Raw genomic sequence first — 21,097 nt, 5'->3', positions numbered from 1 at the left:
TCAAAAGTTTGCTTTTTTTGATGAAATGGTGTCCTGTACAAGATGGTCAGAGCTGAGAAGTGGGACAAAACAGAGGGTGTAATTCCTGGCATAGTGAAATAGGCACCCATGAATGAACTTTAACAGAGTTGAAAAATTAAACAGCAGAAAAATTTGGATTGACTATAAGGAGTGGTTTGGGAACTAATTGCAGATGAGTGGAGAAAAATCGGAGGAGCAGTCTATAAATATTAGGTACAAAACTAATGAGAAGGCTATGGGATGTTGTACCATTTCAGTTTCCCAGTGTCCTGTTTGCTTCGAAGCTTTCAAGGGGAAACTGTGTTTTCCTTTACTTGTAAATAGTCTGTACAAAATAGTTCAAGTGTGTCTGGATGCTATCAGAGCTGACTAATGTTAATGAACCCGCTAGTCAAATTTAGCCCTGTAATAAGTATGTGCTCATTTGAACTCAGCAGAATCTGCACACACTCGGGGCTTACTTTGGCAGACGCTCGCTCTTATCACCTGCTGAGCTTGATATTACTGCAGTCCTTTGGCCTGAAGAACAAGAAATTAGGAACAGCAATCAAAAACTTCTGCGCAGCTGTGTGGTTTGCAGCTACTAGGCAAGCGGTTGGTCCACTGGAACTTCATGTGGATGTACTGTGCTCAGCGTGTTTATTTGGATTGCCCTGCCTTTCAGAGAAAACCTATATCCGTTTCCAAGCTAACTAGTTTCTTAAAGTATGCCCCCTGCCATGACTTTGAAACATAATCTCTGTAGATCTGCAGTAGCATTACATCAAATGCCTAGCGTCTTGTTTGTTGAGCTAATAAAAAAATCATCGGTGGTTTATCCTTCCACAAGGCTTCAGTGGCTGCAAAAGCAGTTAAGACTGAACAAGCCAACTTTGCCCTGCTCCTGTTGATTTCCTATTGTACAGGCTATTAACTTTTAGAGACTCTGGGGTTTTTTTGTGGCAAAGCCATTACGGGGTCATGAAGACTACAGGCATTTGTACTTCTGGGTGCAATTAAGATGAAAACTTGATAAGTTTTGGTTTTGTTGTTTAGAAGTGGCTCTTTTGCACCATCTATTTTCTTAGTCCTGACTCTGCTTGAGAAAGTACAATAAGGATTGCTGCGTAACTTCATCAGACCTGTGGATTTGGTGTCCATTATTAAGCTGCCAGCATGAGGCTTGCAGTGCTGAGGTCTGCATGCCCATGATGGGATGTTCAGTAGTCCCTGGCGGTTTGCATAATTCTGCATCTGTTGAAATCACAGGGAATCCAGTGTAAGAGCATGCTTAAGCCACTGCTGAAACAATTTGAAGATCCCCCCAAAAGTAGAAATGAAAATAATTTGGTCCTATTTTTAAGTTTGGAGTTAATTTTTCTTAATGTTAGAGAGTACCTGAATCCAGGAGATCCCAATAAACCTTGGATTCAGGAAACTTTCCTTTAGTAAATAAGTTGTAACTGTGGCTAAATCAGTACATTAACTCATTCCAGCAGTGAAGGAATTAAAAATAAACCTCTGAAGCATTGATGTAAACCTTTTGTGCAGACTAATTACCTCTATAATTGCTTTTGTTAGCTAGCATGTGGACAGCCCTGATCTGGAGTCCCACGAGGGCAGGACAAGGACAGAGGTGCCCGCGTCGTGTCACCACTGTGTCTGAAACCCAACCCAGTCATGAAAAGGGAGTTTAGTCTTCACCTCCGAGAGACCTTGCCCTCTCTTGAGGCTGCTAATAAATGCAAATTAGCTGGAGGGTCTTGATTTGGTTTTGGTCTCTTGAGGATGCTGTGTCTGCATGCACCAGAGACTGAAGGATCTCGGTCAGGATCCTGCCTCCTGGCACTTCCCTCGGTGCTCCCAGCTGAGACCTGAGCTAAGCCCCGTTCTCCACATGCACGCTGATCTGTTCTTACAAGTGTCATCTGGTTGACTTCAAGGAAAATTTTAAAAACCAGCCTTTTAGCAGAAGAAATTAAGTTTTAAATCTACCTTCTAAAATGTGCAGGCTTTAAGCCTGTCTGAGATCAGGCTTGCATGGGTTTAGACCAGGGTGTAAGTTCCTCTTGAACAATCAATGTAGCTCAGTCCTGACTTGGCCAAAGCATCCAGCTCTGGCATCAGTTAAATATTTACATTCCCCCCTTTTTATATAAATTGTGCTCTATTAGCATACGTTTCACAGTGTATCCTTGTGTTTCAGCCTCTTTATAAATTTGGCAGTTTGTACATTAATCAACATCAACCCATGTAAAATCCTAGGCATGAGGTTGAAGCCGTCAAACGTGCAACATTTACCGTTTCATCATGCGCAGCCAATAAGTCATGTTGCAATGTATGCCTTGTACCAAGAGGATATGGTATAAAATGGAACGTGTTTACACTAGGGAGACTTCTGTGTATTTAAGAAGTAATTGTTTCAGGACCATTCATTAATTCATGAGCTGACATAGGTACATTTTTCCTCACTGCAACAAAAATAATTATCGAGCTCAAAAAATAATAATGAATTTGCACACGGCAGACTTCTACTGTGATTTTCTTCATAAGTTATAACGGTTTAATTGTGGATTGCTAGTAGCCTTATCCATTTCAATCATTTCTGCCCCTCAAGTGCTGAGGTGCAAGGAGTTACAGTGTGCTGCAATTTATGGTGGACGTAAATGATTTCTTGTTTGCCCTCCCTGTACTTGGCTGGGTTTGCCTTCTTTAAAGCTTTTGCGGGTGGATTTAGTGCAGTGGCACTGATGGAAGCCAGGGACAAGTGAGCAGGTGCAGTGCAAAGCCCTGTCCAGGCACTTCATCCTTCGTCTGCAAACACTTCTATCCCAACCGTATACTTGTGGGTGCTGCTCAGTGTGCTGTTTCGTGAGATAAATAAATGGGAACCTGTGTGGATGTTGAGTCAGTAGAGTGACACGCCCCTCAAAATGGTTGTGCATGGCATTGATGCCTTCAGGAAAGCAAGCATCCATAGTAGGTGTGGGCTGGGTGATATGGATCTCTCAGAGTTGCAAGGACGTTTAGGCTTTGCAAGAGAGCCTTTCCTCTCTACTTGGAGGGACCTCGGTGCTCTTTAGATTCAGGACCTTTTGGAGGTGTTGTTAGGCACCATCTCAGGCAACCCAGATGTTGCCACCACAGTGTTGCCCCCAGAAAGTGCCTAACAGAGAACATGACCTCCTCCCATTCCTCCCTGTACCCTTCCTCACCCTTTCTGGTGTTGAAACCTTCACCTAACAGTGCCTCAAGATGTCTTTCTCTGCATCCCTGCTCTCTTGATACTGTGATGGGCTTTTGTAACGACTCTGTTTCTTGTCACATCCTCTTACTCCAGACTAGCCACCCAGTAATTTATTGCTGCCACTGTTAGTTTTTTATTTTCTTCTGCTACAGTCATCCATTTTCCTTTGTGTAGTTCCAACTTCTACTTTCTCTTCTGTCTCTCCACCAGTCTGAGATGCTCAGAAGAGAAAAGCTCAGGGCATGGAAAAAAATCAAGTATTATCTCTGGTAGGTTTGGAGAGATGGGAAATGTGCATTTATTATGCAAATACCCAATCTTTGTAGGTTTGCATGACAAACAGTTGTGCTGTGCTTCCTTCCAGGGTTATTACTACTGAAGAACAACCAGACTTTCCGATATCCATGTCCAATAAAAGCGGCCTTTATGGGCAAAGAAATGATGTGTTCCTCCAATATCTTGCTTCTGCATCGCTTGTGTTTCAGATTGTGCAGAGTACAAATAGTTCTTCCTAGAAAAAGCCCTGAGGGATGTTCAGCTTTAGAGAGATGGACATGTTCCCTCTGTGTCCGTGTCTCTGCACAGCCAGTCCAAGGCGCCAGTCACTTGTCTGCAAAGTGCTTTTGCTTCAGGTTGACTTAGAACCCCAACCATTATGTTTTCTCTAGATTTGCCCCTGCTTCGTTGGCAGTAGAGGTCCCCTGAGTTTGTGGAGTGCAGGATCATGCCCGGTCCACCCAAGCGGTGCCATTCCCAGGAACGCTAGGCAGAACGTTTTTTTTGCACTAGGCTCAGGCGCTTGAGGTTCACATCTGGTTGACGTGCATTGAAGTGCTGTTGTAGCCACATTTCTGCAGTTCATAAGCACAAAGACTCGACTGTGAGCTATGAAATGCTGGCGTTCAGCCAAGTGGCCATTTCTTTTCTTCATTCCCTGTCATTAAAGCTGTGGGTTGCTCCAGGGTGCAGTGTTTTGCTCTTCTTAAGTGGAACTGTTAACGACCCAATTTAGAGCAATGTAAAGTGCACCCAGATTCCACAGTGACTTCTAAATCCATATAACATTAATGATAATCTGTAATTAATAGCTGCAATCAAAAAGAATTGTAGTTGGGTAATTAGAAATTTAGGATTAAAGTATTAGCATATAAAAAAGGCCTCTTAACAACCTCTTCTTCCAAGAGATGGCTCCGATCCCATGGAAGAAAACAGTTTTTAACTGATAGGAGCTTAGTCGAAAACCAAGTTACTAAAAATACTGTATTGACCTGACTTGTGTAGGTCATTAGACTACTGCCAAAACATTTAAAGGTATTTTAAGAGTTTGCAGGTATTGAGTTTTTTGAGCAATTGCATAATTTTCCGACAGTGTTGCCTGTTGGTATTCCAGAAAAATCTTAAGAATGGTGTGTTTGAGAATGAGCTTTAATCTCCCCAGTAGGCCTTTTGGGGTGGGTGTTACTGGTATCCTGTGAGTACAGGAAACCCCGGTGCCTGCCCGCCTTTGAGCCAAAAGCTTTCCTGGTGTATCCTCATTGAAGAGAGCAGGTCTGCAAGGAGACGTATAGCAGAGGTGTCAGGTGCATGCAGTGCTCTTGGCTTCCTGCCCTGTAATCACAAATAGGGCACTGGGATTCTTTCTGATGATGCATCATAAATGGGCTAATCCTTCAGTTTATCTCTAGCCCTTGAGAGGTTGGAGGCATTTAGAAAGACTCCCAGGTAGAGGTGTTGTTCATCGCGTACGTGCTGATGAAAGTGCCAGCAGCAGTGATGAGGTGCTCTGATAGATGGAATAGTCTGTGGTATAAATGAAGTTCGTAACAATTTCCAGTCCTGCACTGAATTAAATCATCCTGCTGCACGTCTCACGTCTGAAGCTGAAAATGAATGTATTGTATGTTTGAAGTCCACAGAGTTCAAATTGTTCATTGGTGTTGAAAATTTCCCTATCTAATGCCAATTATTAACCTACCCCACGCTATCAGTAACGATATACTACAGATAAATAACAGATAGATATGCTTGAAAGTTTTACATTCCGATAGTGTGAGGAAAATTAACCATTTAAAAGTTATTAGCATCATACAGTATCATCTTTGCCTCTATCTGCATGGAACAGCCAGAAGAGCTCCAGTGGGTCCTTTGCCAGCAGAAAGTGCAGTTTCCAACTCAGTGGCAGCAGCAGTTGTGAACTCTGCAGGAATTGTCTGGTAAACTCTATCTCTCGGATCTGCCTATGCAAGATTTTGGCAGAACGAGCTTTGCCTTTGCTTTTTGAGCCATAGAGTAACAAGGTGGAGTAAAGCTAGGTAGTTAAGGTTAAGCATTTGAAGGAGAAATGCCATCATGCATCATTTCATCTTGCTTACCAAATAGATCTTTACTTAAGGTCTGTTCTCTGGCAGGTTTTACTGCATATAAATTGTAGGCTGTTCTCTTTCCAAATATTTAAAGTGACAGTACAAAGGATAACAGCTTCACCTGAACATGCAGGCTTGAGTCTTTTTTCAGGAATATATTTTTATTGTGGACTGTGTTTGCTGTAGGCTATATATACCACATATTTTACACATGGTTGTGTACTGAAATTCCTATATTCATAACTAATCAAGGGAAGGTTTGCCATTGACCTATGCTATGGCATACTATTAAAGGCAGTATATTCTCCTTGAGAGACAACTCCCTTACTTGAAGAGGAGACATGCTCTCAACAATTTCCCGCCTTCATGCAGTTTTGCCTTGTTCAACTGATTGAAGTATTTATGATTCCTGCCTCCTTTTGAAACACAAGAATTGTATAATGCAGACATGTCTACTGACATGCAGAGATACTGATGTCACGAAAATAAAATCTTTTCACACATTAAAGATATAAGCAAAATTTGAGGTATATATTATGGAAATTTCAGGACTGTGCCAATTTTTAAACAGACAAGAAAATTGGTAAATAATAGGTCGTATCCATTACAGTCTGCAGAAAGTATGTCTAGATTTCCTTCAACACCTCCAGGGTGGGCTGTGGATAGGCTGGTAACTGGCTGATTGCAAAACGTAATATCTTGGGAGATCAGATGAAAATGTGTGGGGAACTTACAAAGGATCAGTGAAACAGAAAACGCAACAGGCAAAAAAGGAAGATGAGGGAGATATGACTGAGAAGAAAAACAGCCGTGAGGCATATCTGTGGGAAGATCCTGGAAGAGATCAGTCAGGTAGGAACGAGACAGAGAGAAAGATGAAGTGTCGGTCTGGAATGTGCAGAAAAGCAAAAAGTACTGAGCACTTAGTGTAATTAGGTTTTGCTCTAAGTCTGTATAACTTTATCTTATTACTCAGACTTCTAACTCCTTGGTTACTTTAAATACCTCCTTGCTCTTTTTTCTGTTTTGGGTATTCTATGGTGATATCTGGATTGCATACATAGCATTCGCATACACATTTGTATCAGAAGAAATTACTCACTCCAGATTATCTTGAGGATATAGAATTAGGGTATAGAATGACCCACAGGTGTGATATAAAGTAAGACAGCATATGCCCATTAAGAAGACACTTTGAAATTTTGTTTGCATGTTTTAACTAGACATATCTTCTACCTTAAGAAGTTGTGTTCCTTCAAGACCTGGGATTTTCATCTCTGCACCAGAGAAGAAAGCCTGTCCCAGGCAACGCTGTGTATGCTCCCATGCTTAGCAGCCTTACAGGCCTTGTGCATTGCTTGGAGGGCCTTGCAAGCAGAATATCCACATTCTTGGACTTACTTTGCTCTCTGCTTTGTATCTGTATAGGAGATTTATTCCCCATTAAAATCTTCAATCATTTCTGGGTTTGGTGTCTTCTTAGGTATCTGCCTTCTTCCTGTTTTGACTTATATTGTCTTTACCTCATGTTACAAATGCATCACATGGAGATATTAATTAGCCTGGGCACAGGGCCTGGATCTTCTCCTTTTCGGTTCTGTGGCCATGGGATGAGGCTGCCCCATCCTTTTGATGGGCCTGTAACCGTGACAGCACAAACACTGGAGCACTGAGTAATGGTTACTTCTGGTGAGAAAATGAGACAGTAGTGTGTGCCTGTGATAAGAACGAGCTCTGTAGTTTTTCTTCAGAGGCAGATTTTTGTAAACCTTATTGAAGTTTATTTAATCACAAAGGCTTTAAAAGGACTGACTTGTGTGAAATTCACTCTACAATTATGCAATATGGTAATAAAATCAGATGTTAGCCAACTTCTTTGTGGGGAGTGTATTTGAATACACTTTACTTGGCTTTTCACAGGGGTTTAATTGACTGTTGTGATTTCTCATTAACTTAAGACCAACGTTTCTTAATAGTGATAGAGATTTGAACAGAGACTTATCTTTCCGGTATTAAGGATAAGATTTGTCATTCATATGAATGATTTAATCTATAAATAAAATCTTAATGGGATAATGGTTCTCTCTGCTGATCACATTTCTCAGGTTGACTTTTTTTCAAAACAAATCTTATTGTTCAAATAGGTAAAGGGGGTGTAAAAGGGAATTTTTAACAATTAAGGATTAATTTTTAAACTCCTCATTTGAAATTCTGTTGCGATATCAAGCAGGGTTTGTTTTTCTTTTTTTTTTAATGGTGACAGCAAATGGGCAAGCCTGTTTCACTGCCCCAAATGCACGTCACTGTGTGTAAACCCCATATATGGGATTTATAGACGAAAGGGAGCAATTGGTTAGTGGGAGTTTAAAGGTCGGGTGTGTGAGTAAAGTGAGTGGATGGGCCATTGACGAGTGGAGGAATGGATGCTGAGCCCTGCTGCCTGGTCTCCTCCAGGTTGTGGGTGGAGTGGCTGTAGGTGTCTTGCATTCCGTGTGACCTTCTTCGTGCTCCAGCTGTTTGACCAACCGGCACACGGTGGGTCTCCAAAGGGAAAAAAGTCCTACTCCTTCCCGGTCTGTTTTTTTAAACACGTTTTCCTCCTGGAGGCAGAGTTACTGAGCGAGGCAGTTCAGGAAGGAGGAGGAGGTGGGTTTGGTTCCAGGGGAGGAACGAGTTTACTCAGACAAGGCTCTGATCCTTCTCCCATCCATGACTCATCTCTCTCCGTGGGCTGGCTGGGAGCTTACCTTCTGACAGCATGCTTCAGATTTGGCCTGAAGGTTATAACATAGTTTTTCCAAGGAGAGGTATCATTGCTCTCACTTTCATGCACAGCAATCCTAAGTCATGGCAGTTAGAAATTATATTAATGCATGTCTTGTGGACTTCTTTTCTGGGATACTTTTGTGTTCTGCAAACAAGTTTTGTTAACTTTGAATCGATGGTATGTTCCCAAGCTGCATAACTGCTCTACGTGTTCCTTTCTGTCAAATAAAATGTTTACTAAGGGCACAGTAATACGTTGCTCTCAGATTGGAGGTTTAATTCATGAATATTAGAAAATCACCAGTTACCAACATGGAGACCTATCTCGCAAACAGTAAAGTTTGGCCTTCTAATGTGGTTTCTTCTGTAGATCAGGTGACGGATGTCTGCTCTGTGAGATTTACGGTCGCGTTTTCAAAGCCTGTTTAAGAAAACGTTAATATGAACACTCTGGAGTTTTAAATAGCAAAATATTGTATTTGGTCATAGTATTATTAGTACTTTTTCTTTCATTTTGGTTAATGTGTGTTAGCTGTTTGCAGAATATGATTCATATGTAGGGTCTTAATACTAGAATATTTCCAGGTGAACAAAAGTAATATTACCTACACAAAATGTACTGTCGAGTGCAAAACTTGAATGTATGAGTAGTGCGAATGACCTAACCCATTGTCTGTGGGTTTGAGGAGTGCTCTGTAGCCATAAGAGATGAACCTGTTTGGTCTCAATGGCAGGTGTGAGAGGCAATAGCACCTCAGATCACTTTCTCAGAGGGGTTTTAACACAAGTCTACAGAATCTGTCCCATTTTGGGGGTAGGAGGGATGGAAGGGCAAGGGCCCAGGGGAGGCATAGGAGATCGAGCATCCCAACCTCTGGCATCAGCCTGATGCCGACCAGGTCCCGGTCAGCATTTGCTCACTGGTTATTTGTCACCTACCTCACATCTCAGCTTCAACCTCAGAGCAGATCCACCAACCACAGAGGCCTGTTGCTTGGATGATCGTGGTCACCATGAAGGTGATATTAGCACTGGATCCATTTTGTTTTCCTTAAACCTTGCAGGTCTTTCAGCCACGTGGTCCCTAACATTTGGGTTAGGAAGAAGCTCAACTGTTAAGTAAAGAATGAGGAGGGATGGACACAGTAGGCCAAAATCTCAGCTTGTGTAAGCAGGTGTCACTGCTGATGTCAGAGCGATGCCATTTTACATGAACTCAGGATCTGTCCCTGTCAGTGGGTTTCTGCCCTGTGTATCTGTGCAGGCCAGGGGCTGTGTTCGTAGGTGAGTTATAATGCCTTCAAATTTGGTGTTTACATTGGAAATACATGACAGAGTCTTAAATAAGCAGTGCTACCAGGTGGGCTTTTAAGAAAGACTATATTTATAAAAAGTGTAGTGGCTGTATCTGAACCTAACAGCTTCATGCATTTGTATGACTTCATGCTTACAATTTTCTCTTGACTTTTTTAATGAAATAAAATTGTTGCTAAATGGTCAAATGAATGCAGAACATCTTTGGGTATCCTTGCACCGCCACAGTTTTATGAGTGAAATTGCTTTGTAGTTAAAAGATGTCTGGGAACAAGCTAAAGGGATGGTGTCAAAATAAAAATAATACACTTCAAAATATTCCCGTTCTCCTCTGGGATCCTGCTGACGCTCAGCATCCTGACTCTGCCCTTGCTGGGGATGAGTAAAATCACCCAGCACTGGGGATCCAGCCAGGGTACAGGATCAGGCCACAGGGTGTTAATTTTAGCATCTCTTTCAGATCAGGTGCTGACACATTGAGCACTGCTTTTTTTTATTTCAAATTCACTCCCACTTTGGGTGCCATAGCATTCCTGTACAGCATCTCTCTCCTCCTCTTTGAGGTCAGGTTTCCTGGGACTGGGTGGACACAGGGAATTAGGAGGCACACTGCATTTCTGTGCCATGTAATGTGTGTGCACACCCCTTCTTCCCACCCTTCCCGCCATCACTCACTAAAGCTCATATATATGTGTATTAATCCCTGGGGGTTGACTCTGAGAGATCGTGCTCCAAAAGCAGCCCTTCCCAGATGCCTGAAGAGCCTCATAAGATGCACGTGGGTCAGCTGCTACAAGGGGACAGTAATTCCGCCCCCCCCAACTGTGTGATGATGGGTTTACACTGCTGAACGTGGTTTTGCAAAGACCCTCAGGGAGCCCAACAAACTTCTCATCGTGGATACTGCACCCAGCCACCACAGCCTGTTGGGATGTGGCAAGTGCTATGGCAGCAGTTACACATCAGTCTTCATATGGGTGTTTGATGAAAGCATAGATGTTCAGATATGGGGAGTTCATGTTTTACCATGAACTATAGGTGAGGCTGAAAGTATGTTGGCAGTTCCCTCAACGCTGTCCTCTGTACAACCTACTGTTTGGACGTTAAAAAAAGGTAAAAATATAAATGAAGACTAAGGTCACCATTCAAATTTTTCTTGTAAAGGAAAGAAGTATGATAGCAATGAGAAAATGCTACTGATGATCAGATCAGTCTTTCCAGCCTGTGTTTACATGAGTCGTAGGAGAATTTTTCGTACAAGTAGCCCTATTAACTTCAGTGCATAAACTGCGTCTCTTCTTGCGCGCATGGGTTTGCAGGATTAAAATCGCTTGTAAATGTTAATAGATAACATGTTCAGCAATCTCATAGCATTTGTGTTTTTCTTAGCTGTAGCACTGCAGAGTCAGTCTACCTGTATAAAACTCATGTAGAGATTTTAAGGTGGGCCAAATACATCTCAAAGATTGCTTGCTTAATTAACAAAAGGCCTCATAGTGACAGCATTGCAAAACAAACTCCAGTGCTGGCCCTGTGCCTTTTTCCACTTCGCTGGTTCTGCTACCCATATGTCTCAGCCTGCCAACACAGAGCATCGAGTGCATTTTAATAGCTGCTGTTCTTCAAATAGTTTTATTACTGTGACAGCGACTTTATAAATGCCTCTTACTCTCCTGATGATACAGAATCGATATATAACAGCATCTTTCTTTTTTTATTTTTCCCTTCCAGGAGCAAATTCATCAGTTGTTGCTGATTTCATGCCTACATCATCATGGAACATCTCAAGTGAATTAGATAAAGGTAAGTAGACAGAAAAAAATAGAAAGATGTGAAATCAAATTTAAAAATCTCAATTATTTGACATGGCCAAATCAGCAAGCAAAGGGGTGAGGGGGCATTTAAGATAAACTTTGTTTGCCTTGTGATCATTTGACATTTAATTATGTGTGGTTCTGTGATTTCTGGAGAATGCTGTGTTCATTTCTTGTACTAGTAAAATGTTCCACATGGTAAAAATATTTCAAGATGTGAGTTCTGTTGGTTTATGAACTGCTTTACATTTTGTCTGGTGGATCTTAGGATTTGAACTCAACAACTATCAGGTGGTCAGTTTGCCTCGATGTGTCTTATTATGAAATTTTGAGGCTTTAAATTAATGCACTTGCAGGTGGTAATTATGTGTGATTTGGAGCTCTCCAAAGGGTGTATATTGTAGAAAAAGGGATATATTTCTCATTCCCCTTAATTTTGTAAATTATGCACCACCAATTATTTAAGCCAAATTGCTTAGCTTCCACAAGCCCTTATTGCAGGGCAGTGGCCTGCAGCTCCTGAGTCAGTCTGGTCTCTGAAATGCTTCTAATGTGACGTTTACAGTGGAGGATGCTGTTAGCCACACTAACTGTAAAATTTGTCAACCACTCCTTTAATTTGCTTATAACTTTGCCAACCATTAACTATTTAGACTTAAATTTCTGAAAGTGGAGTTCTGCCACAGATGTTTTTTCCAAATGTTTTTGTCTGTATTTTGTTAGTTTTTTATGAACATGTATTCATAATGTTTTATGTTTATGTATAAATATGTTCTCTGTGCTTAAGTCTGAAGAGAATATGTAGTTCTGAGTACTTTAAGGCAAGGTTGACTCTTTCATGTCTGCCTTCCCACCAGGGAAGGAGCAGGACTTTCTGGCGATCCAGAACACATCGGAGATGATGAAAGTCAAAGAGCTTGGGCTTGCTAGTGGGAAAGGGAGAAAAGCATGTAGTCATTAAGCAAAGGATTCCCAATTCACAGCAAATTGCTGAAAGAAAGGGTTGACAGAATGGATGTCTTATCCCACTGCAGTGATTCATGCAGGTGCCTGTGGCAGGTCTGGGCTATGCACTGGGGGCATCCTGAAGCTGCAGGGAAGTGAGGGCAGTGGCTCCCCCAGACAGGATGCCTGCGTGTTACTTTATTTATTTGGCAGCTTTGGTTTTTCAAAAAGTAAGAAATAAGTAAGTAGCCTAGAAAAAGCAAGTTAAGGCCACAAAGCCAAACACTCAAAAGTTAGAAAATGCCAGAGAAAATCAGACTTAATTCAGGCCTCTTAGGATATCTGTGGCAGGCAGCCTTTGCTAACCTACAGGGTAGGTTTTTCTGTAGGAACCTAGCCCATGATCATAGGAGAAGACAGGGTCACACTTTGTTGAAGTAGTGGAAATACATTTTGCAAATGATCATCAGTGATATATTCTTTGTTCTTCACTGTGAGCCCAAGGGTTCAATTGGTAAAGCGCCCATAGATTGCTATATATTGCAGGGAAAGCTGTGTGCCTCCAACCAAAACCTAGATAGGAAGGTACAGGAGAGATATTTATGACAATGTAATTTTACAATAAATTATCTGTGCTGAAAAATAGGCCCCAGTAGCTTCTTTGGTTTTATTCCTAATGGCAGGTTTTGTGTAGACTGGTTTCTTAGGACCACGGTGATTTTTTAACCCATATTTTGGTTAGGTTTGCTATCAGCTGGCAGTTCAAATGCTCTGTTTTTTCAGTAGCATGTGCCCCAGGTGGGCATTCTCCAAATCTTTGGTTTGACTGACATAGCTAGGAAACAGAGGAAGGTCCCTGGTGGCAGCACAGACTGCCTGTCTCCTTTGGTGTCTGCTTTCTTCAAATACTCTCCATGCTGGATTTTATCAACCAGGGTTCAGGTGTCCCACCCTCGGTGTGCTGGCTCTGTTGGAAAGCAGCAGCTCCAGAGCTAGAAGAGGTAAAACTTGGCATGACTGCCACCGTCCTGGACGTTGTGTCATCTTATTGCTCAAAGCAAAACTTATACTTTCTGTGCCAGTGCTGAACCTGGCCTCTACGTTGGTAATTAAACCATTTTCCATGTTGCTTCCATGGCACCTGTTCCTGAGCTATGTTGTCAGAAATAGGTAAAATGAAGTTTCATGCTTCTAATCCACCTGGAATGCAGCAATTACCACTCGTTGGGCTGAATCCTGCATTCCTGGGGGATTACCGGCCCCTTTGCTCACTCTGATTAGCATTTAGACTGCTGTAAGCTTACACACCTAAACACGGATTTACATACGTGATTAAAATGCATTTGCTGCCCAAAAAGCTTAGTCAGAGGGGTGGATTCTCCCAGTGTACCTACAAGCAAAGTAAGGCACGCATGTTTTGTCTTGTCTAAGAGAGAAGCAGGGGCTTTAATGTGGGAGCTACTGGTTCTACTAAAGGTCTTTGAAACTCTCACTTGTATAAAGCCAAATATACTGCAGCTCATGCTGACTTGGTGAGTTGAAACCTCAGAGGAGAAAATTAGGCATGCACTTAGTTTCCATTTCTTTTGCAAACAAGCATCTCAAGAAATCAACATCCACATGTCTTTGCTGCAGTCGGCCATGAGGTCACGCAGGCGTCCCAGTAAAACTCGTTTTAAAGCCTATTAAGTTCACCACATGAAAGTGGTTTCCAGCCAAATTTCCCAATTAAATGGCTGTCCTCTTTAAGTGGCTCTAACTCTACCTGCTGCCTCTTGGAAATTAGCATCTCTTCCTCAAATATGTCTCCTGCGTTTAGGAAGGAGGAACAGCTCATAGTCTTGCTTAAACAATATTCTGCCTTTTGAAATAATTACTTAACATGGTGCTTTCCCTAGCTCAGTGAGTTCTGCAGTGATTATCTTACAACTGAGCCCTATTCAGGTTTCAATTTCTATTAAATAAGCTAAATCGACAGCATTAAACAGTTGCCTGTTTATTCTTTTTAACAGGAAATGAATTTAAAAGAGACGCAGCCACCCGTGAAGAGCTGTTGAAAGCAGCGATTGATGGGAGGGAGGAGGTGGTTTCTCACCAAAACCTTAAAAAAACAAACAAACTGTGCATAAAAAATAAAATATAATCACTTTTAAAATAGGAGAAATTTAGCTATGAGCATTTCTCTCTCTTTTCTGACTAGTAAATCATAGCGTGCAGAGGGAATGCCATGAGGGAAAAAGAGAAATGAAAATGTGATCCAATAAATATTTAATTATGTAAGGAGAAATAAGTGAACTTCAGGGAAAAAAGGGGTCTCTGGTGGTAGGAAAAGGCCCATCGCACGGGGTTGGCGGCAGCATGCAAAGCCTTTCACCCTCATGTTGCTAGCTGAGATTTCCCTCGGGCTGGGGGAGCCTGCAGCTGCCCAGCAAGCGGGAGGCATCCAGCGGGGACCATAGCTCCTCACCTCGTGAGGCTTGGAGAAGTCCCCCTTCACGTGTGCTCCTACGTGGCCCTGTTGCACCGGGCTTTGTAACCGCTCCTGACACTCTCCACAGCTTGGCCATTCACTCTCCGCAGCTTAGCCCATTTTCTTATCTGGAAATTGTTTGATACTGGCTGTGGCAATAGGTGATATCTGAGGCAAAACAAAAAGGCCAGATGAAGCTGGGAGTAAGTGGAGTTCATGAGGACGCTCTGCCCTTGTGCTGGCTTCTAGGGTCCATGCTCCATTCTTTAATGTGATTCTTTTTTTGGGTGTGCCAGCAGGGAAGGGAGCAAGGCAGATGGCCCTGAGGATTTTTTATTCTTTCTTCCTGTTGTTTAAGGCACTCTGTTTTCTCATTTCTCCTTGCCTGTGCATTGCCTCCCCTCTCTCCACTTACACCATGGGAAAAGCTCTTTGTTTGAGAAAGCTTCCGATTTACCATGAGTTCTTCTTTTCTCTGATCCTTATTTAAAAAGGTGAAGAGCCTTTCATTCAGCTGCTTCTCTTTCACAAAAATGATTGTGGAAGGGTAGGCTTTTCCTTCCGTCACATGTCAGTTTATTTACAAAGAAATAGATAGGCCTGAATTTGAATGAGAGCCTATTTACATCTGGTACAGTAGAGGACTTGTTTGGGAACTCTTCATCCTTAGGCAAAGATAATATTGGAGTCTTTGCCAAGAAGGAGTCAGCTTTGAAATATTGTTTTCTTTTAACTGTGAGTAGGATTCGACTTAAGTAGACGTTCACTTTACAGGACTGATAAGAGAACGATGCTGTCATTGTAGCCTCCCCTGATCAGGTCCTCCCAGTCCCCCAAGCCCACCTGCAGCCTCCTCAGGAGCTTGTTTCATCAGGGCAGCTCCCTGACCATGCACAAGGAAGTGTCCTGGCCGTGGCTGAGCCGGAGCTGGGGACACTGGTGCTGGGGTGCAGCATCTTATCTCATTGCTGGTACCTTCTCCTCCCTGGAGCTCTTCACTTGGTCCTTCAGTTTCCAAAGAAAACCTATTAGTGTGAGTTTTTGCAGATACTGCCTATTTTCCTTTCCCTTTTATGGCCTTTCTGCTTTGGCAAACAAGTATAAGACCTTAGAATGATTCAGGGCTTGGGAACCATTTTCAGTTCCAGATACCCACAATCCCAAGCCTAGGCTTTGAGCTCCCACAGCCTCTCTGTGTGGCATAGACCTTGCGGTCACTGCTTCAGCAGCACTTAGCAGTCTTGTGGTGTTCCAGGTGTTATACGGAAGGCAAACATTCCCTGGAGAGCTTGGCAGCAAGAGCCAGGATTTTACAAAATGCACCCCAAATCACTCAGTGGTTTAAGGTTAAGCTGGGATTTATCCTTAAGTATTCAAAGGCATATCAATACAAGGATCACCTAGAGCAAGCATCCCTCCTCTGGGATGGTCTGGGGATCCAGAGCAGAAAATAACTGTGGAAGACCAAAACAGGGGATGGGAGACCTGCAGTATTTGCTCCATTACCTTGCGTGTGGGACTGCATGTCATTAACTTCTTGGAGATCCTTGTGCGGGCAAAACATTCCCTGGCAGGGTGGGCTGGACAACAGCTGTGGCGCAAGAGGAGGCCACGGATCGCAGAAGGGGCTGCAGGACATCCAGGTGTGTGCAGCCACGCTGCTGCTGGACCCTTTGGGTCTGGAGGCTTCCCAAGGGGAGAAGCAAGCCTTATAGTCCTTACTGACAAATCCAGGCTAAAGCAGTCACCTCGGCGAGTCTTTCCAGGCAGGGAAATGACCTGGCTCTGAGTTCTTATAGGAAAAATCTTTCTGATATCCCAGGGAGAATTTAACTCTTAGGCAAACTTAAAAAACATAAACAAAACCAAACGTGGAGAAAACCAGGTGGATTGAGGCCTCCTGACTTTGGCCCCAGTTCTTTAGAGATTTCCAGATTTTCTTTTGAAATCACTGGATGTGAATTTGATATGTGTGGTGAAAGGGGAAGAATTACAGCTTTCACGTTCATGCACAATTTACCTTTTTATTTTCCTTTATTATCTGGGGGATATTTGGTAAATCAAGCTCCCTTGATGGGGCTCAGGATTCTGATTCTATTTGTGGGGTCCTGTTAGTAGCGAGGCAGTAAATTACTGCTACTTTGTTTGAAAATTTTTTTAGCCACAGTACATTAGCTTCTTTTGTTTGCTTTTCCACTGATGGAGTGTACGTTTTTATTTGAGAATTTGTGTTTCTTGAATGTCTCATTTATAAATAATACAGGGTGTGAAATTTGAAGGTCACAGAACACAACCTGAAAAAGAAACCACCCTGAGTAACGTTGGGCATTCATGGCAAAAATCTTTCACAAAATGCTTCAGTTGCATTGGATTTTTTTATATAACCTCAGTGTGTGCAGTGAATATCTGACCATTATATATAAGGTAACTATATATAATAACCTCATCCAGCTATCTTTGTTTATTTGAAAGATTGATAGATCAGAGGGTCAAGGGACGTGTTTTATTGTAAGTTTCTGTTCCAAATTTCCTGACATTTTTGGTTTAAAAAAAAAAAGACCTTTAAAAGGCACAGAAAAGGCTAATAAGAACCAGATCCTAAAGTGATGCTATGTCAAAATGTCAAAAAACCCAGCTTTTCTTTGACTCTACAGCATTAATCTTAAGGCACATACCTTTCTATACACCCTTCCTTTAACAGCTTGAGTTTTTGTACGTGGCTCTTTACTGCAGAGCAGCTTCTAAAGTGACAACAGAGTCCTTTGATGGTTTTCAGTAGTTGGGTTTATAGCTGGATTTGGACATTTGTTTACCTATTCCAAATCACTTTTTTTTTTTGTGATAAAATTTAGAGGCTTCCTACTTGTGCTATAAAACTGGTTCCTGAGTAAAGAAAAGCTTCATTTCCCCTTGCCAGATTATAGCGTCAAAGCTATCACCAAGACATCTGTCCTTAAACCTGAAAGTTGACTCATAAAAGGAGAGGCAGATGTGAACTCTCCAATGCATATTAAGAATTCACATAGGCATGAAGGGCAGTGAGTTGTCCAGTTCCTACCCAAAAGCAAGGGGTTTCAGGTGCTCAGCCCCAGATAATATTTTGGAAGCCTGTGAACATCTGTGCTCCAGTTTCCCTCCACAAGCTCTCCCTCCCTTGTGGCCCAGGGCAATCTTTAAGCTGCTAATTATCAGAAAGCAGCAATTAATTGTGAGAATCCCAAATACAGTGAATGTCACACATGGACATCTGAAAAGCCATAAAGCCTTGGGCAGTGGTCAGCCAGTTTCAGTTCAGTAAATTATCCTCATGTGGCACTAAACCGTCTAGATAGTGTCTGGCAAGGGAAGTCCAACACACAGCTGCAGCCTGGATCCCGAATTGAGTCTTGCACATACACAGCACTGAGGAAACTCATTTGAAAATAAGCTGGGCAAGCAAAGGCAGCAGAGTATTTCCTTTTGTCCCAAGACAGTTGACATTGAATATTTCCGCATGATTGTCTGGACTTCTTTAACTCTGCTATTCTTCATACGGAATGCCAAATCATGGGTTGAATGCGCTATCTCTTTCCTCCCACTGTCATTCCTCTGCTTCTATTCATTTAAAATAAGTGAAATTCCAGCCGCGAGTCTTCCTTTTTCCCCTTTTAATAACAAGGGTCTGTTGATCAGGCCCACAGATCGGACCTGCCAGGAGTTGTCTTCCTTTGTGAGTTATTGGCAGATCGAGCAATCAATGGTTAATCCTTTTTCGAACTGAGAAGTATATGCTCTGTCTGTGGCCCCACTTCAGTCAGAAATCCTGCTGGTTCCTTCTCTAGCTTAGAACTCAAGTCAATTGAACATATGGAACAATCAGCAAGCCCCTCCCGGTGTCTTCAGGCTGGGTGGGCTCCACCTTGCTGACTTTCTCCAAAGAGAACAATTCCATATAGAAAAGTTCCAGTGTTCTGAGCTCTGTGGTGGTGCTGATGCATGTGAGTATGGGCACATCCAAGTGTAGGATCAGACTGGACTAGGTTAGATAATCCAAAGCTCTGAATGAATGAAAATGTTTCTTTCCAGACTAATATATTAAATCAGACGGATTGTGTCAGACCCTCTGATGTGCCTAACAGGCCCTTTCCCTTTAGACAAAGGTTATCAACTCTTTAAGTTATCAATCACTCAGCTTATCTGTCTTGCAGTCACTGACTGAGACACTTTTTGCATTTCTTCTTGCCAATGTATGCTATGGCAAAGAACTGGTGAGCTGCTAAACCTTTTGGTGCAAACAGATAAATGCAATAAGCAGTCTGTAAGCCTGGTGTCCCAACTACATTACTCCAACCAGGTCAGGTGGTTGCTTTATATGCTGCAATGCAGATTTCAATTTTCAAATCTAGAAGTAAACTTATTCTTCAGACCTGCACCTGGAAATGGTGTCCCCACAGCTGTAGGTTTGCATGAGAAAAGGTCTGGAGATGTTCTTTTCCAGAGAAGTGTGTTGTTACACGTCTATAATGGGAAGTAACTTGGTACACCAGCCTCCCTGTTGCACCTGGATTAAAGCTGTTTTCAGGCTTGCAACGGCTTGAGTGGAGACTTTAATTTTACATTTTCTTTGAATATTCTGAAGGATCAGAAGGGCATAAAGAAAAAGATCAATGAAACAACAATTCTTCTCATAAAATGAACATTTCAGGGTCTAATCCTGCATCCCCATCGTGCTTTAAACACCTAGTGAAATCAGAAACATATAGCACACACAGTGCCTGGGGAAAAAAGGTCTCACAGTGGCCAGCAAAATCTTCCTTCAAGCGAAGAGGGTGTTACTGCTCTAAGATGTGTCTTTGGTAATTTAAGATAGAGTAACCATGTGGTCACAGAGGAGATTAACATTCCTTGGCCAGAGAGGACGAGCTTTTATTTTGAAAGCCACCTGGGTTCCACTTAAAAATAGTAGAATACTTGAGGATTTATTACGACTGGGCAGGCTCCTATTTAACAATGTCAAGACAGAGCTGTGGAAATACACACACTTTTCTTCTTTTGAGACACGCAACGCACTACATTTCGTCCTTGTACAGCTGTTGCTGTTCTGTAACATCAAACCAGCAAAAAGTTTGGCCATGAAGGATACCTAATATTTGGATTTTATATGCAGTGTCTCCAATTTATGTGCTTAGAATCATGAAGATGACTTATGATGTGTTGTGTTTGCATTGGCAACGGCTCAAAACCAGAAATATATTTCAGGCTTGGCTTTCCAGATATTATCTCAAGTCATTTAAAAGTTCATTATAGGGCACCCGCTAGTGCTGCTATAGTAAAGGGGCTGTCAGCATTTTTCAAGGGTTTATAACTCAGCCATTAAAAAAAAAAATCTCTGTGGGCTGAAACTTGGCATTCAGGGTCTAGACCCAGCAGTAAATTGTTTTTACAAATTAAAAAAAAATCAGTTTGACTATTATTAAATTATAGGTGGGCTAAATTTTATTTAGAACTTTTTCAGGCTATTCTCCCATACTTCTGTAAATTAAAATGTTTCCAAAATGTTTTTATAGAGTGCTACTCTAAAATATGGACCGGCTTTTGTTATGTTCTTGAAACCCTGAGATTTAACTTAAAATATAATAACAGTGCTTATCCCAGCATAGCACTTTTCACCTTCAAAGTGCTTTACGAGCATTATCTCATTAATGTACATAACAGCCTCCCCATGATGTAAGAGGGATTATTATCCTCACTTTATAGCTGGAGAGATTGAGCCAAAAGGTTTAAGGCTGTTTTTAAAAGGACTTAGTTGCACAAATCCCATGTGAGCTTTGATTGGCTTTGGGTGTCTACTTCCCTTCGGCTCTTCTAAAAATCACAACTGAAATGATTCACCCAAGACTACTCAGAGCCAGGATTGAAACTCAGACTTTCCAATGGCCAGTGCCACTAGACTGGTTAATTCTCAGAAGCACAGTAATTACTCCATCGTGTTTCTAAGAAATTATTCTTTAGGTCAGAGGGAGTCAACTCTGGGCATCTGGGGAGCTCCTTGATGGACATCAAATGAAGTATGGTAAAATGTGACATGCTCTAAGACCATGTCCATGAGACACAGTGTCTTCATCGTGTATGCAAGCAGTGGGTCCATCCTGTTTCATCAGCCCTGTTCGTCTCCTGCTGCATGCACAAAAGGATGACT

The 21,097-nt window shown here is 42.1% G+C and overlaps 1 protein-coding gene across 1 annotated transcript in view; it reads left to right on the top strand.

The window, feature by feature from the left end:
* Positions 1 to 6,398: 6,398 nt before the first annotated feature.
* The window catches only part of ROR1 (receptor tyrosine kinase like orphan receptor 1), a 59,552-nt gene continuing 44,853 nt past the window's right edge, over positions 6,399 to 21,097 (top strand). Inside the window, exons 1-2 of the mRNA XM_009636222.2 lie at positions 6,399 to 6,462; positions 11,422 to 11,493. Of these exons, the coding sequence (XP_009634517.2) occupies positions 6,399 to 6,462; positions 11,422 to 11,493 (136 nt within the window). The remainder of the gene's footprint in view (positions 6,463 to 11,421; positions 11,494 to 21,097) is intronic.

This window comes from Egretta garzetta, unplaced genomic scaffold (assembly GCF_000687185.1).
Source record: "Egretta garzetta isolate BGI_Z169 unplaced genomic scaffold, ASM68718v1 scaffold163, whole genome shotgun sequence".
Lineage (NCBI taxonomy): Eukaryota > Metazoa > Chordata > Aves > Pelecaniformes > Ardeidae > Egretta > Egretta garzetta.
The sequence above is the reverse complement of the archived record's forward strand: the minus strand, read 5'-3'. Positions and strand labels throughout refer to the sequence as shown.